Raw genomic sequence first — 27,183 nt, 5'->3', positions numbered from 1 at the left:
TAGCTTGCTAAAAGATGTTACTTTCCATTTGATAGAGGTCAAGAGTCAAATTCACCTCTATTAATACAATGATTTTAAAGGGTGTTAAAATTGGGCTATATCACTTAAAAACAAATTTATAACATGAATAGGGGAAAAGAAATAAAATGTTATTAGAATACTAAAGCAACTAGATAATACTACCATTGCTCATCTTCACAAATTTTATGGATGTGAAAATTTGCCACTATGTCTGTCTGTCTGTCTTTCTTTTTGCTGCACCCACGGCAAGTGGAAGTTTCCAGGCCAGGGACTGAACATGAGGCACATGAATGACAATGTCGATCCTTAACCCACTGAGCCTCCAGGGAACTCCAGCCACTGTCCTGTTTTGAACCATGTTTAATGAATGACTGTCATATAATAACCCTCAGGAGTCAGGATCTACATTCCGTAGCTGAGTCTCTGCCCTAGACCTACTTGGAAGATTCAGAACAGCCAAAACGCAGTTTAGACAAAGACAACGCTATCTAACAAAAGCAGCCTTGACCTAAATCGGCAAACAGCAAATGCTTCATCATTCATTATAAGTCTTACCTCTTGAGGAAGTTCTAGCTTAGAACGGTCAGTTCCTTCTTTTGACTGAAGGCCCATCAGATAAGGGACAGGAGCATCAAGAAAATGTAGCAGAGAAGCAGGGAGGATGGGCACGTAAACATGCTGCCACTGAAATGGGAACAGAAGTGTGGTGATGCCTTCCGCCACAGTCATCAAGCGTTGATAATCTGCACAGAACAACAACAAAAATGGAGGAGAAGATTCCAAGTCAAAACATCATCACTGCATTAGACTTGAAAATGCCAATTTTCAGAAAAAAAATTATTGCACTAATAAGTAAAGTGCTTCTTTATGACTATGCAGAAGAGATTAGTTCTATCGCACCACAATTAAAGAGTTAAACGGTTTCACTTGAATGGTTTGAAGAGGGTTTTAGTAGGTGGCAAACAACATCAAATTTTGCTTCTGAAAAACTGGCATTCCCTTCAAATGTGAAGGAAACAACAACTAATAAATGCTCTCTTCACATTTTTCCCACTGAAAATGCATAAGAATATTGCTATTGATCACTTTTTGTATACATGCATATCTATGCAATCCTCAATTTGAGGCTCTTTTTTCCTTGATAAATGATCATGGCTATAGCCTATAGTTGTCCTGATTACATTTATTTTAGCCTTCATTTTGTGGGTACAAGAAATCAACAGATAGATGCATTCACAGTCACACTTCCTATATTAACCTCCAACTCAAATCTATGGACAAAATGAAAGTTACCAGAAAATTAAAGGTTGTTTTTTGCATGTATGTTTGATTGACATGAACTAATTTATCAAAACTAAAAACTCTCCCCAATATTAAAGTGCCCTCTTCCTCTCCCTGGTTTTATTGAAACATAATTGACATATAACATTGTATTAGCATTAGATGACAATCACATGATGATGTGATGTATATATATATTATAAAATAATTACCACAGTAAGTTTAGTTAACATCTATCATCTCACATAATTACAAATAAAATGCCCTCTTAAACCACTCTGCCATGGACAATTTATACATACATATATCTATAATCCTTATTTAAACCCTTGGAGGAAGACATGTTTCAGAAATCAGATTTTTTCTTTTTAATTTAGAAAGGTAATATTGTGCATACAACACATACTTGAAATATCCAGGGCAGCACCCTGTAATCAAATACAGTAATATAGTAATCATTAAACTATATGAGCGTCCTAGTAGGGCAGATTACCAAAGAATCATTTTCATTGAAATCTGATTTTGTCAATGAGCTACCCAAAAAGTTTGGTTTTCAGAATTATTTTGGATTTGAGAATTGAAGAAAATAGATACTGTGGACCGTAATAATTTTCTCACAGAATTCATTATGCACAGATATAGTAAAACCTGGGGGAATATGATTTTGACAGTCTTTTTTTAAAAGGTGAAGGGAAACGATCTGAAGCTACGTGGTTCACATCAAATTCAAAGAATACCTGACCATGCAAAACCAGGATGTTTTCCATCGAAAATTTTTTCTTGTGTTGTTTTATAATTTGTGAATACCTTTAATAGTCTACCATGAGATTTTCATCATAAATCATCAGCTATCCATAGCTTACATGTACTTAAAACTTTCCTTAGACTTAGATTTTAGGTGAAAATCTGTTTACAGGAATACTTTTAAGAAACAAATACCAGGTGGCTTGAGAGAGAAGAGTGTTTGGTATTTGTGGTTTGCACGGTGACCTTGCTTGGAGTAGATGGTCCTGTGAAGCCTGTGAGCTACAGGAGAAGATCATGGCTCAGCTGTGAGCATCTGGTCAGTGTACAGTGACAGGGAGGCCGAGCTGTCACTAGATCGGTTCCTGGGTATCAGCAGCTTTTTCATTTCTTTCTCAGTTATAAGGCAGACACAGGTGAAAGGCTCGAGGTTTTAAGCAGTCAGATCCTGTACCAGTTATCTATTTATCTGTCTACTGAGCTCCAAATTCACTCCACAAGTGGTCTATGAAAATGAACTGGACTGTAAGTGTGCTCTCTTTTACAGTGGGCGCACTGTTAAGGACACAGGAGAGACACCGCAGGAGAAAGGGGCTTCTCTTCCAGTTCAGGAGTACAGTGGGCAGGGTGCAGTGTTCTGTGTGTTTCTGCTCCTGCTGCACAGCTGATCAGTGGTGTGGACATGTGGGGAATATGGTGTTACATTCCCTGGCCACCTGCCCAGCATGGCCACTCTTAAAGACTGGGCCTTCCTAGCATGGATACTGCACATTTGTAACTCACAGCCACAGTGGTGCCCTGACAACTTCTGTGCCTGCTCACCAGACACAGCTCACTTGTACTGGGAAGGGTGCTTTCTGCTTGCCCGGTGACTGAAGATCAGCTCTGGCCCAGGCAACCCACCTACCACCACCATCCAAGGAGCTGCCATACTTCCTTCAGTGAGGTCTGAACCACAGACTTGGGAAGTATGCCCCCTTCCAGGTCGGTCCTTCCTGGGGTACCCTTTAGTGTTTTCATCATGTCTTTATAGGTACTTTCCTACCACAGCTTAATAAGTCTTCATGTTACATTCCTTGGTTTAAATTACCACGTGGTTTAATGTGTCTCCTGATTGGGCATATGGTGAAAGGCAGAGGGTTTTAAGCAGTCAAATCAAATCCTTAGCCACTAGACTATTTTATTTACTGCTGATGGGGAAAATTGTTCGATCTCAAATAAAACAAATTCTTTAAGTAATTGCAACTAACATCGTGGGCCTTTTCCTTGCTTTGATTATGAAAAACTTTCACATGGGAGGTGAAAATAAATTTTATGTTTCCCCCTTCTACTAGACACTGAAAAACTGATATATAAGGTTTATTTTTCCTCTTCCACCATCAACCCACTTGTTGCCTATTCTTCTTCTCAGTTCTGCTTTCTCAAGATTAGGTGAAATGCCATCCACTTTTTAAATAATGTAATTACTTAGCAGAAACAAGATAATGCTTTTTAACTGAGCCAAGAAATAAAAGGTAAGCTTCTTCTTGAAGTGTATTTGCAAAAATTTAAACAGCTTAGGGAAATTATTTTTTCTTTGATACTCAAAGTGATGCATGTGTAAAATAAGTTTTTACATTTAAGACAAGTCTCAGCATGGCATATGAGGCTCTTTATAATTTGGCCCTTTCCTGCCTCATTTCTTACCACCACATATACAGTCAGGTCATCTGCTTACAATTCATTCACTGAACACGACATGTTTTCACAGGTCCCTTCACCTCTGTACACTCTTTCCCTTTGCCCAGAATGTCCCTTCCCCTTGCAATACCTTTTCCTTAGGCAGTGGTTCCTTTGGAAAGCATTTCCTGAACACTTCTTATCATCACATGCTTCCACAGTACCTGGTCTCTATTTCCACTACAGCAATTATACATCTCAAACTAAAAATTCTTTCATAACTCTCTTTCTATGTCTCTCCCCTCTTCCCTAATAACCATTATCTGCTGGAGAGCAATGACTCTATTTTTAATCTCAGAATTTCTAGCACTTGGGGAGTTCTCTTGTGGCACAGAGTTAAGGATACATCACTGCCACTGTAGCGGCTCAGGTCACTTTTGCAGCAGGGGTTTAATCCCTGGCCCAGAAACTTCTGCATGTCATGGGCATGGCCAAAAACAATAACAATGACAACAAAAAACAAATCAAAAAAAACCAAAACAACAACAAACCAGAGTTCCCTTGTGGCTCAGCAGGTTAAGAATCTGGCATTGTCACTGCTATGGCTTCTGGTTACATCTGTGGTGCAGGTTCAATTCCTGGCCCAGGAACTTCCATGTGCTATAGGCATTGCCGAAAAATAAAAATTCTTTTAAAAATTAAAAAAAAAGAATTTCTAGCATTTGGTACAGAGCCTAGTGATTGGTCAATAAATGTGTACTAAGAAATTAATATGCTAACAACTAAGGCATGTAAAATGAAATAAAACTACTGGACATTATGCTTGACCATGTTATATAATAACGCATTGTCAAAATTTGCCTAGCAGTGGCACAGGCATAGACCCTGAGATGGACTGCCCTCTGCCATCTCATCCTCTAATCTTGGTCCCTATCCACCCTATCCACCAGCATCATGTGGAAAATAAGGTCACTCCCACGAGGACAGCTGAGAGGCCTGGGGTTAGAGGTGAGGTGGGAAGCATAGGATCCATGCTGCAGGCTAAGGAGATTGCTGAGTGACACAGGGCAGGTCCAGCATTGGTTAGTGGTGCAATGCTCCAGGAAAAGGCCACGCCTATCAGGGTTTACACACCGCCAGTAGAGGTGTGAGGATGGTGGTTTCCAGCATACCTCTGGTGAACATCCTGATGCAGCTGGAAGATTACGCAAGTATGACCCCAAGGCAGTAACTGGTTACTAACTGAGCCAGGCTGGCTTTAAGGCTTGGAATCCATGCATACAGAATTCAGCTCATCTCCCTAGCTCTAGAAATTAATTTCAAATATTCTCAATGAAGCCAGCAACAGAGAATGTGACCCTTGCCTTCTGTGAGTATGTCATCAGTGTCTTTGCAGAAACTGCACACCTCACATGAGCCACCAATCCTAAATTACTCATCTGTCCTCATACCAACCTGTTTTCATAATAAACTTTATTTTGACCAAAAAACAATTGCCTAAAATTCACAAAGAGGGAGTTCCCATTATGGCTCAGTGGTAACAAACCTAGCATCCGTGAGGATGCAGGTTTGATCCCTGGCCTCCCTCAGTGGGTTAAGGACCAGTGTTGCTGTAAGCTGTGGTGTATGCCACAGACACGGCTCGGATCCAGAGTTGCTGTGGCTGGGGTGTAGGACAGCAGCTACAGTTCCAATTCAACCCCTAGCCTGGGAACTTCCATATGCTGCAAGTGCAGCCCTAAAAAGCAAAAAAAAAAAAAAAAAAAAACCTTCGCAAAGATATAAAAGGCAGAGTACAAATGCAAATGAACAGAAAAAAATTACCCTCAATGATAGGTAAAAAGTAAGCTACATTTTGCTTATCAGTTGACAACGATTAAAAAGGAAAATGGAAAACAAAAAGACAACTTACAGAATGGGAGAAAATAGTTTCAAATGATGCAACCGACAAGGGCTTAATCTCTAGAATATATAAACAACTTATACAACCCAACAGCAAAAAAGCCAATCAATCAATGGAAAAATGGGCAAAAGACCTGGATAGATATTTCTCCAAAGAAGATATACAGATGGCCAACAAACACATGAAAAAATGCTCAACATCGCTGATTATAAGAGAAATGCAAATCAAAACTACCATGAGATACCACCTCACACCAGTCAGAATGGTCATCATTCATAAATCCACAAATAACAAGTGCTGGAAGGGGTGTGGAGAAAAAGGAACCCTCCTGCACTGTTGGTGGGAATGTAAACTGGTACAGCCACTATGGAGAACAGTTTGGAGATACCTTAGAAATCTATACATAGAACTTCCATATGACCCCGCAATCCCACTCTTGGGCATCTATCCGGACAAAACTCTCCTTAAAAGAGACACGTGCACCCGCATGTTCATTGCAGCACTATTCACAATAGCCAAGACATGGAAACAACCTAAATGTCCATCGACAGAGGATTGGATTTGGAAGATGTGGTATATATACACAATGGAATACTACTCGGCCATAAAAAAGAATGAGATAATGCCAATTGCAGCAACATGGATGGAGCTAGAGAATCTCATCCTGAGTGAAATGAGCCAGAAAGACAAAGACAAATACTATATGATATCACTTATAACTGGAATCTAATATCCAGCACAAATGAACATCTCCTCAGAAAAGAAAATCATGGACTTGGAGAAAAGACTTGTGGCTGCCTGATGGGAGGGGGAGGGAGTGGGAGGGATCGGGAGCTTGGGCTTATCAGACACAACTTAGAATAGATTTACAAGGAGATCCTGCTGAATAGCATTGAGAACTTTGTCTAGATACTCATGTTGCAACAGAACAAAGGGTGGGGAAAAAAAATGTAATTGTAATGTATACATGTAAGGATAACTTGATCCCCTTGCTGTACAGTGGGAAAATAAAAAAAAAGAAAAAAGAAAAACAAGGAAAATGGCAGCAAAAGTGTGGGGAAAAGGGTATTCTCATACATTTCTTTATAAAGGCAGCATAAATTGCTACTATTATTGGCAATATCTATCAAAAGCTTAAAAATATAGAGATTATTTGACCCATCAATTCTAGTAATTTATCACATAAATATACAAAAACATATTACATGGATGCTTATGTACAGTCTCATTTATAACTTGTATCTAAGTATCTAAAAAATGGTTAGATTTATAGCCAGCTATATAATGAAAGATCCTGAAGCTATTACAAGCATATCTATATTATTAACATGGAAACCCAAAAATATGTTTGGCAGCAGCAGGAAGGAGCTAGGCACTAAAAACTTGCTGAAATTATACTTCTTGGATATATGCCCAAAAGAACTAAAAGCAGAGTCCTGAAGACATTTGCATATCTATGTTCACAGTATCATTATTCACAGCAGCCAAAAGGCAGAAGTAACCCAAGGGTCCCTCATGGATGAATGGATAAACAAAACACGGTAAAGACATACAATGGAATGGCATTCTGCCTTAAAAAGAAGGAAATCCTGGAGTTCCTGTCGTGGCGCAGTGGTTAACGATTCTGACTAGGAACCATGAGGTTGCGGGTTCGGTCCCTGCCCTCGCTCAGTGGGTTAACGATCCGGGGTTGCCGTGAGCTGTGGTGTAGGTTGCAGACGCGGCTTGGATCCCGCGTTGCTGTGGCTCTGGCGTAGGCCGGTGGCTACAGCTCCGATTCGACCCCTAGCCTGGGAACCTCCATATGCCGCGGGAGCGGCCCAAGAAATAGCAACAACAACAACAAGACAAAAAAAGACAAAAAAAAAAGAAGGAAATCCTGACATATGCTACAACATGGATGAATCTTGAGGACATTATGCTAAGTGAAATAGCCAGTCAGAGAAAGACAAATACTGTGTAATTACACTTATATGAGGTATTTAAAGTAGTCAATTCAGGAGTTCCCGTGGTGGCACAGTGGTTAACAAATCCGACTAGGAACCATGAGGTTGCGGGTTCAGTCCCTGCCCTTGCTCAGTGGGTTAACGATCCGGCGTTGCTGTGAGCTGTGGTGGAGGTTGCAGACGCGGCTCGGACCCTGCGTTGCTGTGGCTCTGGCGTAGGATGGTGGCTACAGCTCCGATTCGACCCCTAGCCTGGGAACCTCCATATGCCACGGGAGCGGCCCAAGAAATAGCAAAAAAAAAGACAAAAACAAAAAAACCCAATAAAGTAGTCAATTCATAGATACAGATGAAGAATGGTGGTTGTCAGGAAGAGGCTGAGAGTGGGAAATGAGGAGATTTTTTTCTTTATGGCCACACCCATGGAATATGGACATTCCCCTGCCAGGGACTGAATCTGAGCTGCAGCTGTGAGATACACTGCAGCCGTGGTAACGCCAGATACTTTGACCCACTGAGCAGGGCCATGAAGTAAACCCATACCTCCAGAGCCATCCAAGCTGCTGCAGTTAGATTCTTAACCCACTGTGCCACAGCAGGAACTCCAGGCGGAGTTATTGTTTAATGGGCATAGAGTTAAAAGCTGTGGAGTACGGTTGCACAACAATGTGAATATACTCATACTACTGAAGTTTTTGCTAGCAATAGTTAAGATAATAATTTTTTTTGACCACAACTTAAAAACCTTGCTAAATATAATCTATATGGAAATAATCTGTGGAAAGTGGAATCTCCCCAAAATGGACCTATGAGAATAAATAATTTGAATTCGACTTGGAAAAAATTTTTTGATATGAGATGACTTTTTGAAAAAGTATACATGTTTCAAAGTCAAATAGGCATGCAAAATAGGTAATGACTATATATTCATTGAAATTTTATTCTATATTAATTTTTTTTTTGTCTTTTTGCCTCTTCTAGGGCCGCTCCCGTGGCATATGGAGGTTCCCAGGCTAGGGGTCGAATCGGAGCTGTAGCCACCAGCCTACACCAGAGCCACAGCAACGCGGGATCCAAGTCACATCTGTGACCTACACCACAGCTCATGGTGGATCGTTAACCCACTAAGCAAGGCCAGGGATCAAACCCACAACCTCATGGTTCCTAGTTGGATTCGTTAACCACTGTGCCACAACGGGAACTCCTTAAAAGATCTTTTTAATTCCTTATTTTATTTTGTCTTTTTAGGGCCACACCTGTGGCATACGGAGAAGGAGTTGAATCAGTGCTGTAGCTTCCAGCCTATACCACAGGCACAGCAATGTGTGATCTGAGCTGTGTCTGCAACCTACACCACAACTCATAGCAATGCCAGATCCTTAACCCACTGAGTGAGGCCAGGGATTGAACCTGCGTCCTCTTGGATACTAGTCAGATTCGTTTCCTGCTGAGCCACGATGGGAACTCCTTAATTCATAATTTTAGATAAAAATATAGCTTCCTATAAATATATGCATATCTATACATTCATAAAAATATAAACTAATACTCCTGAGGACCTGTGAAAAGTAGTATCTTTTATTGCTGCAACAGAAATTAAAACAAAAACAAAGTATTTATGCACATACTATGTAATTAAATTATTTAAAGTAGGTTAAATATAGTTGGTAACTGTTGGTAAAAGAGAAAAAAGAACTGGATTATTTTTCTATTTTACATTATTAATAGTTATATTAATATGCCTAGCAGTTGTTATATTCTGTAACACTTGTCGCAATCAATCTGTTCATTTTAATTTTAGTTCAATGATATTTTAAATACATTTCTATTCATGGCAGTGTGCTGGACTAGGGCTCCTAAACTAACCGAAAAATGCTAAATAAAATAACAATAAAACACTCAATACACGACTACATGAATTTCCTAAATAAATAAATAAATAAGGGAAGTGATTTGAGGCCAGGAATTAATTGGGAACATGAGTCCAGTGTGGTAAAGCTGAAGTGTCTGGCTGTGTTTCGAGTGTTTACTGATACACAGTGATCTAGAACTTCAGGTTTACTTTCTTGCATGTTGAAAGGCAGAGTCCAAGAAGGGTTGAAATTCAGATGGTAGGTGCTCTTGCATAAAGCTAGACCCAAAAAAGGACAAAAACCTCAGGGAAAAGAGATCAAGAAAGTAAAAAACACAGGAGTTCTGTTGTGGCTCGGTGGGTAAAGGATCCGGTATTGTCCCTGCTGTGGCTCTGGGTTCATCTGTGGTATAGGTTTGATCCCTGGACCATAAACTTCTGCATGTCAGGGGCAGGGCCGGCAAAAACTACAACAACAACAACCACTATTGCCAAGAAATTTTGTCTGTCCTGGCCCTTGAAGCAAGGGAGAAAAAAAAAAAAACTCCCTGTGAATTCCTACCTACTGGCTAGTTTTCAAGGATGTTTGGGGGGCCTTATGTTATCTGTATTGCCCAAAGAAAGACTAAGGTGAGAATTTTAACTTAAAGTAAATCTGTGTTACCTGTGAATTCGGATGCCTGGTGAAAGAAAATATAAACACTGGAAGAATAAACCCTCAATCCTCAACTTATGAGATAATGAATTTAGGTGAGAAAGAATAAAAAACATGTATGTTTAATACGTTTAAGGAAATTAAAGGAAGAATTATGATTAAGAGTATACTGAAATTAAAATGTCGAAGGAAGGGTTAACTATGGAGTAAACATGGGTAAAAAAAGAATTAATACACTGGGAGATAAATCAACCAGAGTATAGCACAGAGACAAAGAAAGAAAAAGAGGCTGAGAAATATGCAAGACTGAGCAAGACAGATTAATTCATTTAATTAAAGTTTCAGGAGGATAAAAAAGAAAAAAAAAAAAGACAGATGGAAGTAAAATTTAGAAAGATGGCTGAGAATTTTCCAAAACTGGTGAAAAATATTAACCCTAGCTTCCAGGAAACACAATGAATCACCAGCAGGACAAATAAAGAAACTCTCATCCAGATAAATTACAGTCAAAATACAGGACACTAAAGATGAAGAGAAAATCTTATATGCAGTCAGAATGAAGACAGATTTCTTGCCAAGGAACAACAATTAGAGTGATTGTGACAGACGACTTCTCAATGGCTACACTGGAAACCAAAAGACACTATAATATGCTAAAAAAGGAAAAAAACAAAACAAAACAAAACGCTTTCAACCTAGAATGTAATATTCAATGAAACCAACTTTCAAAAACAAGGACAAATTAAATACACTATCAGATGAACACAATCTAAGAGAGAATGCCACTTCATCTAAGGAACTTGTAAGTATACACTTTAGGAAGAAGGAGACTTCCCAGAAGAAATAAATATATAAGACACAAAATGGAACATGAATTTTTGAAAAATGGCAATTATGAGTAAGTTTGAGCAAAATCAAGTATGTAAAATAATTTAAGGGATTATCAAAATTCTGAACAACTGTAACAAGTGAGCCATGATGGGGGGTGACTGGAGTCAAAACATTTTTAGAGTATCTGTATTTTAAAGATTCTGATTAACATAAGACTAAGTGTTCATGTTAAAAATCTAAAATTTACCATTAAGAGAAATGGACTGCATAACATCTATAATAATTAAATGAAAAAAATGCACTGAGAAAAAGACATACCAATTATTTCCAAAGAAGGCAAAAAAGAGGAAGAAAAGCAAAATAAATGGTCAAAATAAATAAAAAATTTTTAAATTTAGAACTGAATAATGAAAACACCGGATACTAAGAGTTGTGCGATGCCACTAAGACTCAAATGCTTAAGGTGCTAATATTTGGGGGTGGGAAAGTATAAAATAATGAGCCCAAAAGAAGTAAAAAAAAAAAAAACAGAAATAAAGCAGAAAACAAAGATATAACCCAGTATACAAAGGTGAAAATTTTGTTTTTTTATTTTTTAATTGAAAAAAATTTTTTTAAATTTTATGGCTGCATCTAAGGCATATGGAAGTTCCTGGGCCTGGGCTGCAGCTGTGGCAACACTGGATCCTTTAACCCACTGAGCTGGGCTGGGGATTGAACTCGTGTTTCCACAGCAACCTGAGGCAATGCAATTGGATTCTTTCCCACCCCCCACAACAAGAGGCCTTCACATATTTACTACTGAGGCAAAGTGCTATGCAGAAACACCAACACAAAGAGGACCCATTTCCTAATATATCCAACTGTGGCTGTGATGTTTTCAGAGTGATAGGGTGGGATGAGAGTGACCGCCACACAACATAAATACACATGCCACCTCAAGTGCAGAGGCTCCTTATAGACCCAGCTTGGTTCTTCTCCAATGTCTTTTCTTGGAGTTGTACCTGATTTTATTACTAGTTTTCCTTTGAATCCATTGCAGGATGGGATGATTTTGCTTTTGCTTCTTTTCTTGGCCAGGAATCACTGTGATCCTGAAAGTCTTGTGAGGCAAGGAGCTAATTCAATCCCACATAGGATGGTGGAGAAGAGAAGAGAGTGCAGTGAGATTCTCAACCTACTGGGCCACAGCTGGAACTCCAGTTTTTTAAAAAGAGTAATATAATTGACACACTTTATGGGAAAATCATCAAGGGGAAAAGAGAGAAGGCAAAAATAAATAATGTTAGGGATGCAAAGGGGGACAAAACTACAGATATACAGAAATTAAGAAGGGGAGTTCCCACCGTGGCGAAGCGGAAAAGAATCTGACTAGGAACCATGAGGTTTGATCCCTGGCCTCGCTCAGTGGGTTAAATATCCAGCGTTGCCATGAGCCATGATGTAGGTCACAGACGCAGCTCGGATCTGGTGTTGCTGTGGCTCTGGCGTAGGCCGGCAGCTGAAGCTCCAATTAGACCCCTAGCCTGGAAACCTCCATATGTCACACCCGGAGGCCCTAAAAAGACAAAAAGAAAAAATAAATAAAGAAGAAGATAAGAGAATATTATTAAAATATTCTTTTTTTTTTTTTTGTCTTTCTGCCTTTTCTAAGGCCGTTCCCGTGGCATATGGAGGTTCCCAGGTTAGGGGTCGAGTCAGAGCTGTAGCCACTGGCCTATGCCAGAACCACAGCAACACAGGATCTGAGCCACGTGTGCAACCTACACCACGTCTCACGGCAACACCGGATCCTTAACCCACTAAGAGATGCCAGGGATCGAACCTGCAACATCATGGTTCCTAGACAGATTTGTTAACCACTGAGCCACAACGCAAACTCCTAACATATTATTCTTAACTGAAAGCTAAGAAAATTGTTCCTAGAGAAAACAGGAATGAACAAAAACTGATTTAAGAAGAAAGAGTGGTGCTTCCAGGTTGGTAAACACACTGAGGTACTGGGAAGATGATGTGCCTGGAGGGGCAAGGAAGCTCCCAGTCTCCCCTCTCCCCCCCAATACTTTCTCCTGTACGTCTCTTCCATTTGGCTATACCTGAGTTGTATCCTTTATAATAAATGGTGACAGAAGTAAAGTGCTTTCTTGAGTTTTGTGAGTTGTTATGGTGAATTATGGAACCTAAAAGGGGTGTTGCGGGAGACCCTGAATTTGTAGTTGGCTAAGCAGAAATGTAGCTGGTGTTTGAAGTGAGGGCAGACTTGCAGGACCAAACCCTTAAACCTGTGGAGTCTGATGTTAACTCCATGTAGTTGGTGTCAAAAGTTAATTGAGGAGTTCCCGTCGTGGCGCAGTGGTTAACGAATCCGACTAGGAACCATGAGGTTGCAGGTTCGGTCCCTGCCCTTGCTCAGTGGGTTGACGATCCGGCGTTGCCGTGAGCTGTGGTGTAGGTTGCAGATGCAGCTCGGATCCTGCGTTGCTGTGGCTCTGGCGTAGGCCGGTGGCTACAGCTCCGATTGGACCCCTAGCCTGGGAACCTCCATATGCCATGGAAGCGGCCCAAGAAATAGCAACAACAGCAACAACAACAACAATAACAACAACAACAAAAAAAAAGACCAAAAAAAAAAGTTAATTGAATCGTCAATATCAGAGCTGACAGATGTCAGGAAGGAAAGCAGCTCTTACTTGATGTCAGAAAATGTTGGATTCAGGAGTTCCCGTCATGGTGCAGGCGCAGAGGAAACGAATCTGACTAGGAACCATGAGGTTGCAGGTTCGATCCCTGGCCTTGCTCAGTGGGTTAAGGATCTGGCGTTGCCGTGAGCTGTGGTGTAGGATGCAGACTCGGCTCGGATCTGGCATTGCTGTGGCTTTGGCGTAGGCTGGCAGCTATAGCTCCAATTAGACCCCTACCCTGGGATCCTCCATATGCTGCAGGTATGGTCCTAAAAAGACAAAAAGACAAAGAAAGAAAGGAAGGAAGGAAGGAAGGAAGGAAGGAAAGAAGGAAGAAAGAAAGAAAGGGAAAATGTGGGATTCAGTAGAATGACCCAAGCTCACAGAAGATGTGGTCTGGGAAGAGAAAAGATGAAAGAGCAAGGAACAAGGAACCTTTGATTCCTGGGTGGCCACAGGGTCAATCACAGTACAGAGCAGCAGCTATGCTGAGAAAAATTACTAAAAGTAAAAGTTATCCATGGAACTTACTGATGGATTCAACTCCTGGGGAGTTGTTCCAATGGCAAACCAATTTTGAAAAAATTGAAATATACAATCCTGTGATTACTGTTATCTATAGTAGCTAAAATGAAATAAAAAAGAGGGCTGGCTCAGACTTTGATGTTGGGCCAACTAGCTTTAAAGCTGCCCCCAAAGGGAAAAATTAATCAGGGACAACAAAAAGTAACTCTAAGACTGCTGTCATCAAAGTCCATGTTGGAGATGGGAAGGGCAAAACCAAGACACTGCTGACACCAGGGGGTTTGGTATGAAGGAACTATCTTGTTTTGTAGATCGGTATCACCAGCTTCCTTAAGAAGCTTTACTAAAATGGGCCAAGAGAAATTTAGGAGCAGTGTCTTCATTTTTAAATGCTGCAGAGGCGCAGGGCTGATGCAAGACCCACAGCTAACTATGGGACAATCATGGATAGCTATCCATGACACAGATTATTCCTGAGAAATAGCCAGCTTGGTGGACCGGACAGAAGTTACTATAAAGTCTGTTTACACTAAGAAGGGACACTGTCCAACTCCCCTCAAAGATGTCAACTGGACACCACAGATGAAGCCACTGATATTATTCATATGCAACCCATGTGGGTTGGCGCTATGAAAATCAAGACATTCATAGTGAAAGTGCCCACCGTGCAGGTCATGGTAAATACTGTGGGCTCCTTTTGCATTAGCAACCCATGTAACCTTACAGTCAAAGAAGCCTGTCTCAGCTTCCCCTCATGAATCATAAGAGATGCTAATAAAAAAACATTATATTAATTAAAAAGAAAATGTGGACAGGCAGAGGAAAGAGTCAAGGGACTTGTCCCAGCAGGATGGACGTTTTTAAAGTTATTAAGAAACTGGGTGACTAAAGCAAACATTGATAGGATTGGAAAAGAGAGTATCAAGTGACCCATCCCAGTACAATGGAAATCAGTGGGTGGTTATTAAGAAATGGGATAAGATAGACATTGATGGGGTTGAAATAGGTCTTAATATAGCACTGAGAATGGGTAGATCAAAGATATCCCAGCTGGTCCCCCTACATTAAAGGGCTTGAACAAGTTGAGTCTATTTACTCCAGTTTGGAAAAATTTAAGACACAGGGAAAGCAATGATTATAATGAGAAACCAGAGATGAAATCACCCAGGGCAATAATAAGGTAGACCAATCAAGATAAAGACTGACAAAAGGACCAGGGTCTCTTTGCTTGAAATCCCTGATGGCTAAAATGGTCAGGGGATGGAGAACAGAGGTTTCTGGGACTCCTTTACTCAGAGAAGACCCCCTATACTGTGATTCCAAAACTCTTTGGTGAAGTCTTAACACAGACTACAATTAGTTGAGAGAACGTGAAAAATGTTGAGATTGGCTGGTTTAAGGTGGAAGTTTGGGCAAAAACTGGAATGTTTAAATAGGCTTATCTGAATGGTTTATGGGAATGGATATTATGTCTAAGTGGGGAATACTTCCCCCCAAAGTAAAAAAGAAGGAATGTCAATGGCCCTCCAAGCAGTATTAATTGGACATGCTAAGTGGAAGTAAGAATGCCTGAGCCCACACAAGAAATTGCAGTCTGGCAGAAAAACTGTATAGCAGCTCTGTGTGGAGCAGACTGGGGTTTATGGCAAAAGCCTGCAAGCGCCTCCCAGTGACAACTATTGGGATGTTGGACTAGAGAATTTCCATTTGAGAGTCAATTACCAGCCTGCTACTGGACTAGTCTAAACTGTCCCTATGATTGAAAGACATAATACTGAAACCCAAACTACCCACGATGTCTTGGGTGATGTCAGAAATACATGCTAATGAGGAAGGCAATGGACAGAAGAATTCCATAATAAAATGCAAATAGTTTATATAGGTCTTGTTACGAGAATGCAAGGAAGAGACACAATCAGGAGCCTCTTTTCCCAGAGGACTGACTCTGGAACTGAGTGAGTTCCTGCCAGATTCTACTGTTACCTGGACAGCTGACTAACAAAGGGCTACTTGCTTTATGGACACAGTTCCAAGGTCACCACTCTGATGCAAGAAGGAAAATACAGATGGGTTCAGTGGGTTCATGTTGTTTTCCTAGCAGTGATGGAAGAAATGAACAAATTTGTAAAAGCCCATATGCCTGGGTTTTTACTGACTCACAGGCAATGGAAAATGGGACTATTAAAAGGATGCCTGTATATGGTGCAGCCATATGGAAATCACTCTAGGAATTTATGGCCACATTACATTAAGACATGTTGATTCCCTTCAGAAGAACCTCCTTCCAGCTTTGAGAGGTGACTGTAACTACCAAGTGGACCTTTTGGCACACTCCCTTGAAGTGGCCACCTGGGTCCATGAAGTGAGTAGAGACGGGGGGACTGCAGCAATGCAGATGGGCGGAATCTAGACGTAAGTTTCTTATACCCTCTGAGGCACCAATTAACAACAAGAACTGTTTTATCTGCCAGTAAGAGAGACAGGGATGGCAGATGGCTGTGGGGAAGATTCCCCAGGGGAAGGCCCTACTACACAAGTAGATTATACTGGAATAAAGCCAGTAGCCCTGGTGGGATGGGGCGTTGGGGGGACTATAGAGGGTTCCTACCAGGAACAGACACTTCAGACCGGGCTTTGCATATGATGCTGTAGATGCAAATGTTTAAAAAACTATCAGTGGATCAGAACAGAAGATACTAATGTGGGTGGCCAAGCTTCAGATTAAGAGACATGACACACTTCACAGCACAGTGTCCTACAGGGAGTGAAGCAATACCACACCTAGAGGACATATGATGTTGCTTATCACCCTTTCACAGTACTGGTTTAATAGAGAATCAGAACAGGCAGTTGAAACATTTGCTGTCTAAAATGGATGAGATAGAAGTTCCCATTGTGGCACAGCAGAAACGAATCTGACTAGGAACCACAAGGTTGCGCATTTGATCCCTGGCCTTGCTCAGTGGGTTAAGGATCTGATGTTGCCATGAGCTGTGGTGTAGGTAGTAGATGTGGTTGGGATCTTGTGTTGTTGTGGCTGTGGTGTAGGTCAGCAGCTGCAACTCCAATTCAACCCCTCCTGGGAACCTCCATGTGCTGCAGGTGCGGCCCTAAAAAAAGCAAAAAACTTTAAAAAAGAATGAGATAAAAGCATCAAGTGTTAACTTACACACCCTCACAAGGGGGTGCTCACACCCAGCATGCGGGGGCCTACCGGAGAGTCCCCACTAGACAGATACCTTTGCTCTTCTGGTGGATCTGGGAAGAGGGGTATAGAGGTGGATGCCGGTATGACTACAACTCTTTCTAAGGAGGAAGGATGCTGGTATAACAGTATGCTTTGGGTTTGTTTGGTTTTTTTTTTTTTTTTTTTTTTTTTTGCTTTTTAGGTCCGTACCCAAGTCATATGCTAGTTCCCAGGCTAGGGGTCGAAATGGAGCTACAGCTGCCAGCCTACACCACAGCCATAGCAACAAGCTGCATAGATCCAAGCTGCATCTATTAGCTACACCACAGCTCACAGCAACACTGGATCCTTAACCCACTGAGCGAGGCCAGGGATCAAACCCACATCCCCATGGATACTAGTCAGATTTGCTTCTGCTGCACCACAATGAGAACTCTACAATACGCTTTTTATTTTCTTGACCATGTCACCTCAACTTTTTTTTTCCTACCTGATGCAGGACGAGGACTACAGCTACAAGTGCCAGAGATGGGGATGATTCCCAAGCAAGAAACTGTAACTATCTTTAAAACTATACGTCGGAATTCCCAAGAGCCTGAGGGGTAGCCTGTGCCTTCACCCCCTCTGGCAAAACTGGGTAACAGTGAATGCAGCTGTAATGCCAAGAGGTAATAAAACCAGCCCTCTAGTTCTGTACCTTTGTAACCTTACCCTAATATGAATGGTACTGGACTGAGGGGGAGGTATTTACTGCCTGCAATCTAAACCAGCAGTGTGGTGGACCCTAATGTCCTTCCAAAGGTGGAAAACTTTGGGGAAAAATGGAAAGAAGGAGGAATAGGAGCTGAGGGTAAAGGAGTGAATAAATGAATTATGTAATAAGAGAAATCCCATATGACATTATTACCTTGAAAGAGGCTCAGAGCAAGAGATGATACTGTCTCTTAGCTCAATTATACTAGAAGCCTTGAAAGGGAAAGCCATATATTGCTGCTTTTGGAACTTGACAAGATGGAATAGAAGCCTGCAAAGCTCAGTGGCCTTGCCCTGGGAGATATATTCATAGCACAGACAATAAACTGAACTAAGTAGTAATGACTGATGGGACAAATAATGTACCAGCATCTTTTAAGTGTTAGGATCCTTTTGCTATAAGGAATTGTGGTCAAAGACCAGGGGGTAGCCTATGGTATAATAAAAATAATTTGATCTTTGTCTCCAGTTGATGATGATAATGATGATGATGATGGTGACGATGACAGAGGGGGTGTAAAAGGAAGAAGGGGGAGGAGAAATAGAAAACCTAACCAAACCATTAAAGACACCAAACTGGTACTTAACATCTTCCCAACAAGACCAAACAGTTTACAGACAAGTTCCCTCAAACAGTCATGGATCAAATAATTAAAACCTTCCATGAATTCTTCTCCATTTTATCTTTGAGAGAAAAATGGAACACTTTCCAACTCATTCTATGAAAGTAAAATAATCTAATACCAAAACCCAGATAAGATAGTATAAGGAATAAAAATAATAAGCCAAATAAATAAAAAACATAGATGTAAAATTTCTAATCCAAATATTAGAGTAGTTCCCATCATGGCTCAGTAGTAACAAACCTGACCAGTATCCATAAGAATGAGGGTTCAATGGCCTAGCTCAGTGGGTCAAAGATCTGGTGTTGCCGTTAAGATGTGGTATATATAGGTTGCAGACCTGGCTCAGATCTGGTGTTGCTGTACTGTGGTGTAGGCCGGCAGCTACAGCTCCAATTCTACCCCTACACCCCTAGCCTGGGAACTTCCACATGCCTCGAGTGCGGCCCTAAAAAAACAAAAAGGCCAAAAAAAAAAAATTAGCATACTAAATCAAGCCATATATTTAAAAGTTTGGCCTCAGGAATATCAGGGTAGACCGAAATGAATAAAAAGAGAAAAATATGATCATCTTACCTGATATAGAAATAGAACTCAATAAAATACAACATACATTCATGATTTTTAAAAACTTTGAACAAATGAGGAATAAAAGGAAACTTCTTTAATTTGGTACAAAGTATTTACAAAAACAATACAGCAAATGTTATACCTAATAGTGAAGCATTAAAGGAATTCTTTCTAACATCAGGAAAAAGGCAAGAATGCTTGCTATCATCAATTCCAGTCTATACTGCACTGGAGAGCAGTATAAACTGCTAGTCTATACTAGTCTATCCTAGTTAGTATCGTAAGGCAAGAAAAATAAATAAAGGTGACCAAGTTTGAAATAGAAGGGAAAAAAAAAAAACCATCACTATTTGCACATTACCATCTACTTTACTGTTATAAAACTTTACTGAGGAACATTAAAGAAGGCCCTAATAAATGAAGAGATATATCATTTTCATGGAGGGGAAGCTCAATATTCTAAATTTTAACTGTCCCCAAACTGGATTCACTGAAATTTCAATAAAAAGAAGGCAGTGAAGAGAACTGTCCTATAAGATACTGAAACTTACTTTAAAGCTATGTAATTACAAGAGCATGATTTACTACAGGGACAGAAGAATTGGCAGTATAAATTTAAAGCCCTGAAATATTTACTATTTATATATGGCAGAGTGGCACTGCAGATTAGAGGGAAGAAGAATGGTCTACTCAACAACTAGGACTAGAATAACAAGCTTGATCTCTTTCTCACAACATAAACAAAAATCTATTTCTCACAGACTAAGGCCTTAAATGCTAAATGTTACTTTAAAACATTTAGGAGAAAAATGCAGACTATTTTTACAAACTCAGAATAGAAAAGGATTTTTTAAAAAATTTGTTTTAGTATAGTTAATTTACAATGTTCTGTCAATTTCTGCTGTGCAGCAAAGGGACCCAGTTATACATATACATTCTTTTTCTCATAATATCTTCCATCATGTTTCATCATTGCTTATCCACTCCAAATGCAATAGTTTGCATCTACTAACCCCAAACTCCCAGTGTATCTCATTCCCTCCCCCTCCCCCTTGGCAACCATAAGTCTGCTCTCCATGTCTGTGAGCTTGTTTCTGTTCTATACATAGGTTCATCCACATATTAGATTCCAAATATAACATAAGTGTTATAATATTTGTCTTTCTTGTTCTGACTCCATTTAGTATGAGAATCTCTAGTTTCATCCATGTTGCTACAAATGGCATTATTTCACTCTTTTTTATGACTGAGTAGTATTCCACTGTGTATATGTACCACATCTTCTTAATCCATTTATCTGTTGATGAACATTTAGGTTGTTTCCATGTCTTGGCTATTGTGAATACTGCTGCAATGAACATAGGGCTGCATGCATTTTTGTGAGAAAGTTTTGTCTGGATATATGCCCAGGAATGGGGTTGCTGGATCACATGGTTGTTGTTGTTGTTTTTGCTTTTTTTAGGGCAGCATCTGTGGCATATGGACGTTCCCATGCTAGGGGTTGAATTGGAGCTACAGCTGCCGGCCTACAACACAGCCACAGCAACTCCAGATCCAAGCTACGTCTTTGACCTACACCACAGCTCACAGCAACGCTGGAATCTTAACCCACTGAGTGAGGCCAGGGATCAAACCCACAACCTCATGGTTCCTAGTCAGATTCATTTCCACTGAGACATGATGGGAACTCCCACATGGTTGTTCTATATTTAGTTTTCTGAGGTACCTCCAATACTGTCTTCCAAAGTGGTTGTTCCAATTTAAATTCGAACCAACAGTTTAGGAAGGTTCCCTTTCCTCTACCCTCTCCAGCATTTATTTGTAAACTTATTAATGATAGCCATTCTGACCAATTTGAGGTAGTATCTCATTTGATTTGCATTCTCTAATAATTAGTGATTTGGGGCATTTTTTCATATGCCTGTTGGACATCTGTATATCTTCTTTGGAGAAATGTCTGTTTAGGTCTTCTGCCGATTTTTCAATTGGATTGTTTGTTTCTTCGCTGTTGATTTATATGAGCTGTCTGTATATTTTGGAGATTAAGCCCTTGTTGGTGGCATCATGTGAAACTATTTTATCCAATTCTGTAGGTTGTCTTTTTTTTTTTTAATGGTTTCCTTTGCTGTGCAAAAGCTTGTTAAGTTTGATAAGGTCCCATATGTTCATTTTTTTTAACTCAATGAATTTTATTATATTTATAGTTGTACAACAATCATCACAACCCAATTTTACAGCATTTCCAGCCCAAACCTCCCCCCATTCCTCCCCCAACAACCTGTCTCCTTTTGTAACCGCTAAGTTTTTCAAAGTCTGTGAGTTTTACAAAGTCTTCTTCAGCAAAAGAAATCACTGTATTCTTTTTTCAGATTCCACATATAAGTGATAGCATATGATGTTTGTGTCTCACTGTCTAACTTCACTTAGAATGATAATTTCTAGGTCCAACCATGTTGCTGCAAATGCCATTAATTCATTCCTTTTTATGGCTGAGTAATATTCCATTGTGTATACATACCACATCTTTTTCTTTGCTTTTTAGGGCCACACCCTCAGCATATGGAAGTTTCCCAGCTAGGGGTTGAATAGGAGCTACAGCTGTTGGCCTATGCCACAGCCATAGCAACTCAGGATCCGAGCTACATCTATGACCTACACCAAAGCTCACAGCAACATTGGATCCTGGACCCACTGAGTGAGGCCAGGGATTGAACCCGCAACCTCATAGATACTAGTCGGATTCGTTTCTGCTGCACCACAATGGGAACTCCATGTACATGTTCTTTATCCATTCCTTTGTCAATGGACATTTACGTTGCTTCCATGTCTTGGCTATTGCATAGTGCTGCAATGAACATTGGAGTGCATGTATATTTTCAAGTCATGGTTTCCTCTGGATAGACGCCCAGAAGTGGGATTGCTGGATCAAATGGTAATTCTATTTTTAGTTTTTTGCCAATAAGTTTACTTTTGTTTTTATTTCTATGGCCTTGGGAGACTGACCTAAGAAAACATATTGGTGTCAGAGAATGTTTTGCCTATGTTCTCCTCTAGGAGAACAGTGTCTTGTCTTATGCTTAAGTCTTTAAGTCATATTGAGTGTCTTGTCTTATGCTTAAGTCTTTAAGTCATATTGAGTTTATTTTTATGTACAGTGTGAGGGTGTGTTCTAGTTTTACTGATTTACACACAGCTGCCAGTTTTCCTGGCACCACTTGCTGAAGAGACTGTCTTTTTCCCATTTTATATTCATGCCTCCTTTGTCAAAGATTAATTCACCATAGGTGTCTGGGTTTATTTCTGGGTTCTCTATTCTATTCCACTGGTCCGTATGTCTGTTTTTGTACCAGTACCACATTGTCTTCGATTACTGCAGCTTTGTAGAACTGTCTGAAGTCTGGGAGAGTTATGCCTCCTGCTTGTTTTTTATTCCTCAGGATTTCTTTGGCAATTCTGGGTATTTTACAGTTCCCTATATATTTCTGGATTGTTTGTTCTAGTTCTGTGAAAATGTCATGGGTAATATGATAGGGATTATATTAAATCTATAGATCACTTTGAGTAGTATGGCCATTCTAATGATATTAATTCTTTCAATCTTAGGAGCATGGAATATACTTCCATTTCTTTGAATCCTCTTTAATTTCCTTACTATAAACTATTATAGTAAGTTTATAGTTTATAAACTATAGACTATAGTTTATAGTTCTTATTTCACCTCCTCAGTCAGGTTTATTCCCAGGTATTTAATTTTTTGGTGAGATTTTAAAATGCAACTGATTTCTGAATGTTAATCTTGTATCCTGCTACTTTGCTGAATTCGTTGATTAGTTCGAGTAGTTTTTGTGTGGAGTCTTTAAGTTTTTCTATATATATAGTATCGTGTCATCTGCATAGAGTGCCAATTTTACCTCTTACAATCTGGATACCTTTTATTTCTTTTATTGGTCTGACTGCTGTGGCTAAGACTTCCAATACTATGTTGAATAAAAGTGGTGAGAGTAGGCATCCTTGTCTTGTTTCAGATTTTAGTGGGAAGCCATTCAGCTTCTCTCCACTGAATATTATATTGGCTGTGGGTTGTCATAAATGGCTTAGATTATATTAAGATATTTAAGAAGGATTTCTTAAATAGAACAGAAAGTTAAGTCATAAGTTAAAAGATTGGTAAATTGGAATTTATGAATATCAACGATATCTTAATTCATCAAAAGACCCCTAAAAGAAAATTAACAGCCACAAATTAGGAGATATATACTACTTCTTTAACCGCCCAAGGATTAGCTTCTTGAATATATAATGAAAACTCATTGAGAACAATGTCTTCAGTTTTTGTTCATCATAAAATAAAGTACAAAAATACTGTCCAAAGCTGTTAAAATTCCAATGCCTTTAGGATACAGGTTATGGGAACCCACTTTCTGCTAAAATATGTTTGCTTTTATGATTCATAAGCTTCATAACTAACAAGCTATAATGTTTAGTTGAGCTTCACTAGCCATTTAGAAGGCTAGTGATTAGAAGGCTTCCAACTTCTTCAAGAAAACTTCAAGAAGCTTCTCCTTTCTGATGAGGTTAATTCATGCACAACTACAAAGGGAGGGGAAGGGAGAGGAAATACAGTGAAGGCTCACAGGCAGGCAGTGCACTGTGGGCTGGGGGCGGGGGTAACTGCTTACTTCCATTGTGAAGAATCAAGGGGTGTAAGCAAGGCCCCAAAATGTTCCTGAGGCCATAATGATTGGAATCAAAAGTAGACATTAGTGTTTAAATTCCCTTATCTTTTATACCTCTATTATTCATTTGAAAAGATGATCAAACTCCCATCTTCCCACTGTTTTGCTCCAAGTATTTCTAGGCTACTAAAGAAAAGCACTCTTTTCTGATTTGGGCTCCTAGAAAAGAGCCTTTACCTCCTCAGTTCATTCTCTACATAAAATTTCTAGCTAGTTACCACTGCAAAGTGACTGTGATGTACACACTCTCTAAGTAACAGACTGGATAGGTTTAAATAGGCTGTGGGCCAGAATTTCAATTCAGTCTAGAAAGACATTTTCATCACTAAAATCCACCCACTTTGATTCACTCTGGGTTCTCATGGTAATTGTTCAAGATTTGCAATGTTTTTAAATTTTACAGCACCAGTGAGCAAGCAATGAAGTATCAAATGTTGTTAAAACCCTTTACAGAGTCAGGAAAAATGAAGAATGGCATTAGAATGTAATGACTCACATTTCATTCATTTAAATGAAATGTCTTTCTCTAACGGGAAAGACGTTGTCATTGTTAAAATGTGCATTTACACAGATAATCTGCAATTATTTAACATGGTGCCTTTACAAAAGACCCTCAGAGGTGAGTTTATATTTTAAAACTAAATACTGAGACAGATAAGCAGAGGTTAAGTGCAGGGTCCCATACAGCTAACATGTGGTAGGTGCTCTGGAGAAAGACTGATCCCAGTCTGTTCTCAGCCTCACATTACCTAATAGTTGTGATCTTGGGTATGTTATCAAGCATCCCTGAGCATCAATTTTCTTCTTCAAAAAGTATAGACAGTACTAATTCACTGCTGAGAAGATTAAACGGAGGGGGGGGGAACCAAGTTACCAAAAAATACTCATTTGAGTACAAATTCTACAATCTCAGATTTGCTCTTGTTCTCAGCATTAAGGCCAAGTTATCAAAAAATACTTGAGGACAAAAACATGCTTATAAATACTTAGTTTTCTTAATTTGAAACTGAAAGAAACAGGTAGGTATTAATCAACTACACCTTTTCAATAGACTCCATAAACCAAATAGGATAAGCTAATAAAACGAAGCAGAAAGATGAGAGCTCAAAAACCACAAGCAGTGAAGCAAACGGTGCTATGCAAAACAAGAAGTATGATAATGAGGGGTGTTTTTCTTAAAAAAGCATGATAGTCAATATAAGAGAACATAAATTAAGTTCTCAACTATGAAACAAATGCCTTGGCTGTTTAACAAAGTTACACTTTAAATGTATTAATACGTCAGACCATCACAACCTAAGATGAGCATAATTTATAGAGGATTAGGTAGGACTAATAAAACATAATAATTACAATAACATTGGCTATCATTTCATCAGCTAATTATTCCCTAAGTATTTTGTGCAGGTTTTCTTACTTAACCTTCACAATAAATCAGTGAGACACAGGAGGGAAAGAAACTCATCCCCAAAAGATGAACTGACTGACACTCAGGAAGATTATATAACTTGTCCAAGGTTACAGTGAGCAAGTGACAGAACAGAGATTTGAAATCATGATTGTTATCACTCCAAAACCCAATATTCTTTCTGGCCCAAATGGTTTCTCTAGGCAAAACATTAGGAAACTGAACTAAGTGACTGGGAAGATCCCTTGGAAATCTAGGATCTAAAATCCTTTCTACTAGTAAGCTAATATACCTGACGGTATTAAGCTCCAACCCCTACCCCCTTCAGGGAAAAAAGCAAGAAAGGACAATGTAGAAAAGGACGAAAGAATTACTTAATGTTAAATCTTGCAGATACATATGGGAGACCTGCAGGTAATGGCCAGCACCAAGAAAGTGAGAGCACGAGGACAAGAAAGAAATTAGCTTAGTCATTAGAAAAGAACTTCCTGACGACAAAAATTGAGACACTGGAACACATTATCAGAGAACATTATGCAGCATAAACTGAAGAAAATACAACCTCGTGAAGGGCTGTCAACACACAAACAGTGTCAACATACACACAAGATGGGGAAATACAAATATAGCCTACTTGGCTCAGTCTCATTTATAATTTAAAATAGAAAAGAAAAAAAGGAAACTGGTAAAATAAGCTTGACAGCAGCAGTCAGGAGACTGCACTCCAATTCTGCCAGCCTAAATACAAGTAAGCAAGATGCTAACCCAAATATTTGTGCCACAGTTTTCAAAAGACCTACCAATGCACAGGTACCATTTTATATTTTCCTTCAATTCACTATCCATTAAGACACAGCATTTCTGGAGTTCCCTTCGTGGCTCAGTGGTTAACAAACCCTACTAGTATACATGAGGATGTAGGTTCCATCCCTGGACTCACTCAGTGGGTGAAGGGTCCAACACTGCTGTGAGCTATGGCCTAGATCACAGACGTGACACAGATCTGGCATTGCTGTGACTGTGGTGTATGCTGGCAGCTGCAGCTCCTGTTCGACCCCTAGCCTGGAAACTAATATACGCAGCAGGTGCGGCAGTAAAAGAAAAAAAAGACACAACATCTCTATTTCCTCTGCAAATTTGTGTTCAGAGTGGAACCAGTGTTCCAGTCTACTAGGCTCAATATTAGTCATCACAGATGCTCTGGTAATATAAAACCCAAATTTTGTTATTTTCTTAAGTATGTTTTGGGAAATTTTTGAATACAAAGTATCACTAGGATAACTTCCTTCTGGGACTAAAAACAAAACCAAAAAACCCACATAACTTTGGTGGAACTGTTAGAAGAATCATGTGTTTCCCGTATCTGTGCCCCTTCTCTCACTACATGAAACCACCCACAGGCAAAGATCCAAAGTTGATCACCTTAGGAAGCTGCAGGGTCAAAAATTTTATTTATCCCTTTCCAATACCAGCTGAGTTTTGATGTGGACCTTTACTAATCTGTACCAAAAAAAAAAAAAAAGAGAGAGAGAGAGAAGCTTTGTGTTCCTGGTAGTGAGGGGATTCTCTCACTCTCATTGTACAAAGAAGTATGTTTCTTTTATGATGATTATTATCAGGGAAAAGGATCTATGTCCATAAAGATATAAAAACACTCAAGTAGGCTATGTTAATGCTTTTAAGTTCCTTCCCTTTTTCTCTCCACAGCCACTGCCACCCCAAAGAGAAGTAACCTTGCGGTCTCTGGTCCTATCCAAACCCACTTTTTTAACCCAAACAGAAAAGACTTCTGACCATTAATTATTTGG

The 27,183-nt window shown here is 39.6% G+C and overlaps 1 protein-coding gene across 6 annotated transcripts in view; it reads right to left on the bottom strand.

Annotated features, from left to right (window-relative positions):
* Window positions 1–27,183, bottom strand: part of DENND5B (DENN domain containing 5B) — a 221,323-nt gene that overhangs the window by 81,636 nt on the left and 112,504 nt on the right. For all 6 annotated transcript variants that reach the window (XM_047787272.1, XM_047787273.1, XM_047787275.1 and 3 more), the window contains one exon: window positions 577–764. In XM_047787272.1, coding sequence (XP_047643228.1) covers window positions 577–764 — 188 coding nt within the window. The remainder of the gene's footprint in view (window positions 1–576; window positions 765–27,183) is intronic.

This window comes from Phacochoerus africanus, chromosome 7 (genome assembly GCF_016906955.1).
Source record: "Phacochoerus africanus isolate WHEZ1 chromosome 7, ROS_Pafr_v1, whole genome shotgun sequence".
In the NCBI taxonomy this organism is placed as follows: domain Eukaryota; kingdom Metazoa; phylum Chordata; class Mammalia; order Artiodactyla; family Suidae; genus Phacochoerus; species Phacochoerus africanus.
Note: the sequence above shows the minus strand (reverse complement) of the source record. Positions and strands in the feature narration are given on the sequence as shown.